General features: G+C 42.8%; 1 protein-coding gene across 1 annotated transcript in view; it reads right to left on the reverse strand.

The window, feature by feature from the left end:
- The window catches only part of LOC126298233 (uncharacterized), a 182,288-nt gene extending 181,897 nt beyond the window's left edge, over window positions 1-391 (reverse strand). Inside the window, exon 1 of the mRNA XM_049989539.1 lies at window positions 126-391. Coding sequence (XP_049845496.1) covers window positions 126-391 — 266 coding nt within the window. The remainder of the gene's footprint in view (window positions 1-125) is intronic.
- Between the last annotated feature and the right edge of the window lie 9,428 nt (window positions 392-9,819).

The following is a 9,819-nucleotide window of genomic DNA, read 5'->3' on the forward strand; positions in this document are numbered from 1 at the left end:
GCTGCGCAAGTCCGTCATTAGAGACCTCATAGTCGAGTTGACAATAAATTCTTCTGGTTAGATATTGGTGATGAAAATTTCTCGGACTGCCAGAATTGGAATTAACTAGCGGTGCACCAGCGTACTTGAGGAACTCTGTCTGAGGAATGGTACGCACCACGACAGCTGCGGTGAGAGTGACCCCCTGGAAGTCGCGCACAGGCTGCAGGTCGCCGGGCCGCGTAAGGAGCCGGCCGTCAGTGGGCAGCTTGTACAGCCTGGTGCGGCCGCCGTCGGGGCGCCGCCACGTCACCATGGAAGCAGGGCTCAGGCGCAGCCAGTCCGGTGGGTCGGAGCTGCTCTCCACGAGCCACGACACGTGCCCGTTCTCCAGCTGCCGCCTTGCAGACATCTGCGCACCACCAACGTACTACTTACGTCTCACAGGGATACCATGTTCAGTGACTGCAACAATATTAGTAAATGCGTTTAATGGCCACATAAGCATAGATTTTAAACAGGATGATGCCAATTTTTGCTATGAAACTATTTATAGAGATGGTTCCTAGCACTGTAGAGGGTCCTCTAGGATTCTGGTACAACTTCCCAAGAAATGTCGTCATCACAATTTAACAGTACTGTCTGCATCATCGCTCGCCGGGGTGGCCGAGCGGTTCTAGGCGCTACAGTCTCGAACCACTACAGTCGCAGGTACGAATCCTGCCTCGGGCATGGATGTGTGTGATGTCCTTAGGTTAGTTTGGTGTAAGTAATTCTAAGTGCTAGGGGACTGATGACCTCAGAAGTTAAGTCCCATAGTGCTCAGAGCCATATGAACCATTTTTGCCTGCACTATCAATACTCTAATGGCGCGCTGAAAAGTAATGCCTCCGAATATCTTATATGAAAACATTTGAAGTTTTTTAAATACAGCAAACATAATTAACATTCTCCCTATTTATTCTTTATGTCTGCACATTTATTTCTCAACATAGTCCACCTTCATGATGAACACATTTCTCCCAACGAGAGACCAGTTTGTTGATACCGCAAACGTAGAATATATGTCTTTTTGACGAAGCCACAACCTCACTTCTCCTTGCTCCTATCAAAGTGAAGTCGTAGAAGGTGTTCTTCAAGTTTTGTAAACAGATAAAAGTAGGACGTGGCCACGTCGGTACTGTATGGAGGATGATCGATGACAGTGAACCCGAGGCGTCAGACTGTGTTACAGGAGAAGGTGCTTCATGCGTGGCCTAACTCTTCGAATTCGAAACTCGACTACACTACGCTGTTTCTCACGTATCGACGTACACTATGTGATCAAAAGTATGCGGATACCCCCAAAAATATACTTTTTTCATATTAGGTGCATTTTGCTGCCACCTACTGCTCAGTACTCCATATCAGCGACCTCCATAATCATCAGACATCGTGAGAGAGCAGAATGGGGTGCTCCGCGGAACTCCCGGATCTCGAACGTCGTCTGGTGATTGTGTGTCACTTTTGTCATACCTCTGTGCGCGAGACTTCAATACTCCTAAACATTCCTAGGTCCACTGTTTCCGATGTGATAGTGAAGTGGAACGTGAAGGGACATGTACAGTACAAAAGTCTCCACGCCATACTCATCATGAAAGGCAGACGAAAGGGCAAAATTTGGTCATCAATCATGTTGAAACAGACATCGTGGTTCATGTACAAGGTAAACTGAATGAGTTGTCCCAAAACATCAAACATCAAACATCAAACTCTGGGCTGAAGTATGGGCTAAATTCCTCATTGCACCATTGGTGCACTCGACGCCTTGCATCATTTGAAAAGAGGAAAAATCGAGATTCGTCGGATCACACTACATGCCTCCAACCAACCGCTGCTTGTTTGCTGTGTCGTTTGGCCCACTGAAGACAGCTCCATGTGTCACTCTGAGCAATGGCTTTTTGTTATTTCAGATGTCCATTGCGTGTAGTTTTCTTCGCAATACTCGCCTTGTACAGTGCTATAATGTGACCTGTATGCTCTTTCAAGGGAATGACTAACATTCTGTCTGGAAAGCTTATGTGGGTAAGAGAAAGATGGCCACAGTTAATTACAATGTGCACGCTCAGAGACATGTACCAGATGAAGTATGAAACCAGGCTTTGGTTGCAATAATTGCACGTCAGTTGATTGAAACTGATAAACAATATTTCATTCAAAATAATCTCCATTGCTATTTATACATTTCTCCCACCTCTCTGGCAGGCTATGAATGCTACCCCAGAAAAACAGTTCTTCTTTTGAAGCGAAACAGTCAGCGAGCCATTTTCATACGAATTGAAGCGTTGTTCAGCGTTTGCCAGTGATGGAAACGGATGATAATCAGACGGAGCCAAGGATGAAGAATAAGCCCCATACCCTAGTATTTCCTAACTGAACGCCTCGGTCTTTTCCCTGACCCGTTATGCTGTGTGTGATGGGGCATTATCATGGAGTAATATGACTTTGTGTTCCCTTTTTCCATATTCCGGTCGTTTTTTACGTAATGCTCGATTTAAATCGATCATTTGCTATTGGTAGCGATCAGTGTTAACGGTTTCATCAGGTTTTAGCAGTTCATAATAGATGACACACTGCTGATCCCACCAAACACAGAGCATTGTCTTCTTTCCAAAGAGATTTGGTCTTGCTGTGGATATCGATGGTTTGCTTGGATTCACCCACGATTTACGACTCAGGATATCCATTTTTATCATCTGTCACTATTCGACGGAGGGATGACTTTCTTTTGTATTTGGCGAGCAGCATTTCACAAGTGGTCTTCCGATTTCCTTGCTGTCTTTCATTCAGTTCATTCGGAACCCATTTTCCCACTTTCTGCACTTTTCCCATAGATTTCAACCGAAGAGAAACGGCTTTCTGCGTCACATTCAACTGTATCGCTAGTTCTTGTTGAGTTTGCGTATCATGTTCATCCAATAAGGCCTGCAGTTCGTTGTCTTCAACCTTTTCGCTAGTTTTCCGCTCTAGTCACTTATCACGCCAAAATCACCACTTGAATTTTTGTTTGCCGAAAGCTTCGACAAGCATTCGATGCGATTCTGCAGCAGTTTTCTTCAAATAATAACAGAAAACCAATGCTGTCCACAAATCGTAGTTCGCAGGCACTAAACTCGACATGATTACGGGTTTGAAACAGATACAGATGCATGGAACTTGGGTTACTGTGTGCTGACATTCATCGTCAGCCGTTACAGGAAGCAGATGGCACTGCAGACGTGGTCTCACGGGCCATTCACTGACGGCTAACACCATCTATAGGGAAATTCCGCTTTCATATTTTTACACCTGGTAGATGGGCAATGACCACTACCACGACCATTTACCAATCTCTTTAATCAACCACATGACACATAATGTGTGACAGTTCGCATTGTGACATTATGAGTAAACGTTAGAAATTAGTGGTAAGTTGCTATGGGACCAAACTGCTGAGGTCATCGGTCCCTAGGCTTACACACTACTTAATCTAAATTAAATTAACTTACCCTAAGCACAGCACACATACACCCATACCCGAGGGAGGACTCGAAACTCCGACGAGGAGCACCGTGCAAACAATGGCAAGGCGCCGTAGACCGCGCGGCTCCACAGCGCGTCACATGATAAGTGTCTACATGACCACGCAGGTTAGCATGGCTGCCCCGTGCTCATTTTCGAGCGGTTTGCCGAGAGCCCACCAGTGACAGACGCGAGGAATAATACTAATGGCGTTCAGAACCGGTCAGCTGACGGCTAAACCCGAGTAAATTTCGTCTGACTCTGTGGGTGTGGTACTGGGCATGGACGAACTAAAACACAGGCAGATTAAGTTATCAATCATAATTGTGGTATCACGTATCGATATCACCCCACAAGTTCCATAGCAACGGAGCTGCAAGTTTTAGTGAGACGCTAATAGTGGACAAGTCGGATCCGGCGGACCAAATAAAGCACATCCGCTCAGCCATGCATCTAGCAGCCTGGTACCTCGAGCGCCTTCTGCCGCCGCACTGTAGGGGGGCTGGTGGCAACAGATCGGCCCACTCACACTTGGAGCCACATCGGCCCAGAATACCACGCAGACACCACCTAGTTGTCGCTCCGATATCATCGTTGGTGCTACTGTATGAGCTGGACTCTGATTCTTACTGCCATATTTTAATGTTTTCATTCTCCTGGAGAAGCCAAAGTTCAGAAAATTTTCTGTTTACTAATCATTTCTGCTCTTGTCCAGCTTTCTTTCGTCGACAGTTGGCGCACAACTCTGTAACCCACTTCTCCCTACCGTTGTGTATGAATTCGTATACAACAGATATATAATAACTTTGTGATCGACACAGAGCAGTGCCATGGCAGGGGAGAGGGTGGTGGAGGACAGCCGTTCTCGACAGAGCTCTGCATGTAGTTAAATAAAGAACAGGCAACAGTGCAAGCATGTGTATCCACAACATGTTGATCTGTGTTTCGTTTTAAAGGTTCGTAAAATACTGGGCTGTGACTGGAAGATTCGAATGCGTGTGTGTGTGTGTGTGTGTGTGTGTGTGTGTGTGTGTGTGTGTGTGAGAGAGAGAGAGAGAGAGAGAGAGAGAGAGAGAGTGAGTGAGAGAGAGAGTGAGTGAGAGGGAGAGTTGCTGAAGAAGCTGTGTCAGGTTGCTGCTGACAGAGCATCTCGCTACTCTCTTACCCGCGTGCATGACCTCATGTGTGCTGTACGATGCACGATACTGTATGTATATACGCATCTAAAAGTGTGCCGGAGTCGTCATAACTATTTCTGCATTTCTATACTCTCTTTGATGTTGCTACTTTCCTGTACGCAACAACATTTTTCATAATCTCTGAGGTAGAGTATTTATCTTTTAATGAAGATAGAGATAACTTTTTAAGCCACGACTGAGGTGAACCTACTTGATCAAAGAGTGATAATGCGATAGAAAATCACTTTTCGACGGCCTGGCTAGTGGTGTAAAATGCTTCAGGATTGGCAAGTTGGGGCAAATGGGCAGGATAAATGCCTGGGCAAATGCCCAAAATTCATAAATGCCCAGGTATTTGTGAATTTTAAAGATTAACTGATAATCGATACCAATAAAAATAATTTATGTTGATATTTTGTACTGGAAAAGGTGGCTAACAACACTTCTTCTTCAGCGGTTGGGTAACCAATTTGAAAAAGCTCCTTGAGAGCTAGGGAAGAGTTATCAGGAGCAATAAATTGGACAGTAAACATAACATAACTAAACATAACACCTTTAATGAGGTTGGTTTTTGGAATAGTACATAGTAAACAAAGAAAAAAATACTCAAGTTTAAAAGTAATTTTTGAAATAAAGTATAGTTTATATTAAGTAATTAGCCTGTAGCTAGTATTTATACTTGTACTATGTTGTTGTTATGGTCTTCAGTTCTGAGACTGGTTTGATGCAGCTCTCCATGCTACTTTATCCTGTGCAAGCTTCTTCATCTCCCAGTACCTACTGCAGACTACATCCTTCTGAATCTCCTTAGTGTATTCATCTCTTGGTCACCCTCTACGATTTTTACCCTCCAATACTAAATTTGTGATCCCTCGAAGTCTCAGAACATGTCCTACCAACCTATCCCTTCTTCTAGTCAAGTTGTGCCACAAGCTCCTCTTCTCCCCAATTCTATTCAATACCTCCTCATTAGTTATGTGATCTACCCATCTAATCTTCAGCATTCTTCTGTAGTACCACATTTCAAGAGCTTCTATTCTCTTTTGTCTAAGATATTTATCGTCCACGTTTCACTTCCATAATGGCTATACTCCATACAAATACTTTCAGAAACGACTTCCTGACATTTAAATCTATAGTCGATGTTAACAAATTTTTCTTTTTCAGAAACGCTTTCCTTGCCACTGCCAGTCTACATTTTATATCCTCTCTACTTCCACCATCATCAGTTATTTTGCTCCCCAAATAGCTAACCTCCTTTACTACTTTAAGTGTCTCATTTCCTAATCTGATTCCCGAAGCATCACCCGACTTAATTCGACTACATTCCACTATCCTCGTTTTACTTTTGTTAATGTTCATCTTATATCCTCCTTTCAAGACACTTTACAGTCCGTTCAGCTGCTCTTACACGTCCTTTGCTGTCTCTGACAGAATTGCAATGTCATCGGCGAACCTCAAAGTTTTTATTTCTTCTCCATGGAGCTTAGTACCTACTCCGAACTTTTCTTCTGTTTCCTTTATTCCTTGCTCAATATACAGATTGAATAACATCGGGGATAGGCTACAACCCTGTCTCACTCCCTTCCCAACCACTGCTTCCCTTTCATGCCCCTTGACTCTTATAACTGCCATTTGCTTTCTGTACAAATTGTAAATAGCCTTTCGCTCTCTGTATTTTACCCCTGCCACCTTCAGAATTTGAAAGAGATTATTTCACTCAACATTGTCAAAAGCTTTCTCTAAGTCTACAAATTTTAGAAACGTAGGTTTGCCTTTCCTTAATCTATTTTCTAAGATAAGTCGTAGGATCAGTGTTGCTTCACGTGTTCCAACATTTCTACGGAATCCAAACTGATCTTCCCCGAGGTCGGCTTCTACCAGTTTTTCCATTCGTCTGTAAAGAATTCGCGCTAGTATTTTGCAGCTGTGACTTATTAAACTGATAGTTAGGTAGTTTTCACATCTGTCAACACCTGCTTCCTTTGGGATTGGGATTATTATATTGTTCTTGAAATCTGAGGGTATTTCGCCTGTCTCATACATCTTGCTCACCAGACGGTAGAGTTTTGTCAGGACTGGCTCTCCCAAGGCTGTCAGTAGTTCTAATGGAATGTTGTCTACTCCGGAGGCCTTGTTTCTACTCAGGTGTTTCAGTGCTCTGTCAAACTCTTCACGCAGTAACGTATCTCCCATTTCATCTTCATCTACATCCTCTTCCATTTCTATAATATTGTCCTCAAGTACATCGCCCTTGTATAGCCCCTCTATATACTCCTTCCACCTTTCTGCTATCCCTTCTTTGCTTAGAACTGGGTTTTCATCTGAACTCTTGATATTCATACAGTGGTTCTCTTTTCTCCAAAGGTCTCTTTAATTTTCCTGTAGGCAATATCTATCTTACTTCTAGTGAGATAAGCCTCTAGCCATCCCTGCTTAGCCATTTTGCACTTCCTGTCGATATCATTTTTGAGACGTTCGTATTCCTTTTTGCCTGATTCATTTACTGCATTTTTATATTTTCTCCTTTCATCAATCAAATTCAATATTTCTTTATTTCTTCTGTTACCCAAGGGTTGCTACTAGCCCTCGTCTTTTTATCTATTTGATGCTCTGCCGCCTTCACTATTTCATCCCTCAAAGCTACCCATTCTTCTTCTACTGTATTTCTTTGCCCCATTCCTGTCAATTGTTCCCTTATGCTCTCCCTCAAACTCTGTACAACCTCTGGTTCTTTCAGTTTATCCAGGTCCCATCTCCTTAAATTCCCACCTTTTTGCAGTTTCTTCAGTTTTAATCTACAGTTCCTAACCAATAGATTGTGTTCAGAGTCCACATCTGCCCCTGGAAATGTCTTACAATTGAAAACCTGGTTCCTAAATCTCTGTCTTACCATTATATAATCTATTTGATACCTTTTAGTATCTCCAGGGTTCTTCCACGTATACAACCTTGTTTCATGATTTTTAAACCAAGTGTTAGCTATGATTAAGTTGTGCTCTGTGCAAAATTCTTCTTCTTTCATTTCTTAGCCCCAATCCATATTCACCTACTATGTTTCCTTCTCTCCCCTTTCCTACACTCGAATTCCAGTCACCCATTACTATTAAATTTTCGTCTCCCTTCACTATCTGAATAATTTCTTTTATTTCATCGTACATTTCTTCAATTTCTTCATCATCTGCAGAGCTAGTTGGCATATAAACTTGTACTACTGTAGTAGGCATGGGTTCGTATCTATCTTGGCCACAATAATGCGTTGATTATAGTGTTTGTAGTAGCTTACCCCCTTTCCTATTTTTTATTGATTATTAACCCTACTCCTACATTACCCCTATTTGATTTTGGATTTATAACCCTGTATTCGCCTGACCAGAATCTTGTTCCTCCTGCCACCGAACTTCACTAATTCCCACTATATCTAACTTTATATTGTCCATTTCCCTTTTTAAATTTTCTAACCTACCTGCCCGATTAAGGGATCTGACATTCCACGCTCCGATCCGTAGAACGCCAGTTTTCCTTCACCTGATAACAACGTCTTCTTGAGTAGTCCCCGCCCGGAGATCCGAGTGGGGGACTATTTTACCTCCGGAATATTTTACCCAAGAGGACGCCATCATCATTTAATCATACAATAAAGCTGCATGCCCTCGGGAAAAATTACGGCTGTAGTTTCCCCTTGGTTTCAGCCGTTCTCAGTACCAGAGCAGCAAGGCCATTTTGGTTAGTGTTACAAGGCCATATCAGTCAATCATCCAGACTGTTGCCCCTACAACTACTGAAAAGTCTGCTGCCCCTCTTCAGGAACCACACGTTTGTCTGGCCTCTCAACAGATACCCCTCCGTTGTGGTTGCACCTACGGTACGGCTATCTGTATCGTTGAGGCACGCAAGCCTCCCCACCAACGGCAATGTCCATGGTTCATGGAGGGGGGGGGGGGGGGGGGGACTTGTGCTATACTACTGCAGAAACATTAAAAACTTGCTCTCAGTCAGTTTCTTGATCTTCGTAAGTTGAAGAAGAATCATGAAGTCCCGACTCTGTCTCAGATTGTCCTGAAACTGATCCCTTGCTGACTAGTGGGTCCCTTTCCATTTTGGCTTTGCTTGGACTGTTCAATATGGGTTTTTCCTTGGGATCAACAGGTTTAGATCGTGTTCCTGCTCCTTTTATCAGCTTCGTTATAGGAGAGGTAGGTTAGTTTTGCAGCTGTCTCTGATGTGAGTCTGTTTCAGTTTTTTATGTGAATCCATCCAAAAGTGCTAAATGAACGCTCTGTAGTAACAGATGCAACTGGAGCGCCCAGAATTTTTATGGCAAATTCTGCCAATTCACAGTTCTTTTCAAACCTCGCCACCACAATAAAGCATTTAAACAATGATTTATACCTTCCTGAAGGTGAGGACTCACTCCTTTCTACACAGATTGTCTGGACCAAATCTCTGTTTGTCCCTATTATCAGCCAAGCCCTCTATAATCTGAATAACATCTAGTTCCTCGTTTCTTGCTGTGCCGCAAAACTTACTGCGTCAAGTATCTCGATGGGCTTAAGGTTACATCCTTGTTCTGGTGGACCAAGAAGATTAGCCGCAAGGTGGATAGAAGACACACCGAATTCCTTCTAGCTCGGAACGTAAATAAGATTGACTTTTCTTCTGGAGATAATAGTGGAGAGGACGGTAGTTCTCACTCTAAATTTCATCTACTATTTGCAATAACAGACATAGCATTGATATTTACTTAGAATAACTGGAATTACAGAAAAAAGTTTATCCATAATGATTTTAATTAGGGATGCCAGATGTATCATGTGCCGCTTTCGATTCCATGAATCGCTGACTCTCTAGGAATTGACTAATATCGGAATCGAACGATTCCAGTGCCTTGGGCTTCGATTCTTTGTTATTATATATTTTTAAAGTTAGTGTTCTCATTTTATCTTCACAGCTGTGCAGTCGTACGGAAGTAGATAAAGAGAGGTTATGAATAGAAAACTACAGTCTGTCTCAGATGTCGCTACACCTGACAATAAAGCTTTTTTTTTCACTGAAAACAGTTAAACGTTTAGTAATTCATGTATAATCAAGAAACACATGCCAGCTGTTTAATACATTCAAT

Source organism: Schistocerca gregaria, chromosome X (genome assembly GCF_023897955.1).
Source record: "Schistocerca gregaria isolate iqSchGreg1 chromosome X, iqSchGreg1.2, whole genome shotgun sequence".
NCBI classification, from domain to species: domain Eukaryota; kingdom Metazoa; phylum Arthropoda; class Insecta; order Orthoptera; family Acrididae; genus Schistocerca; species Schistocerca gregaria.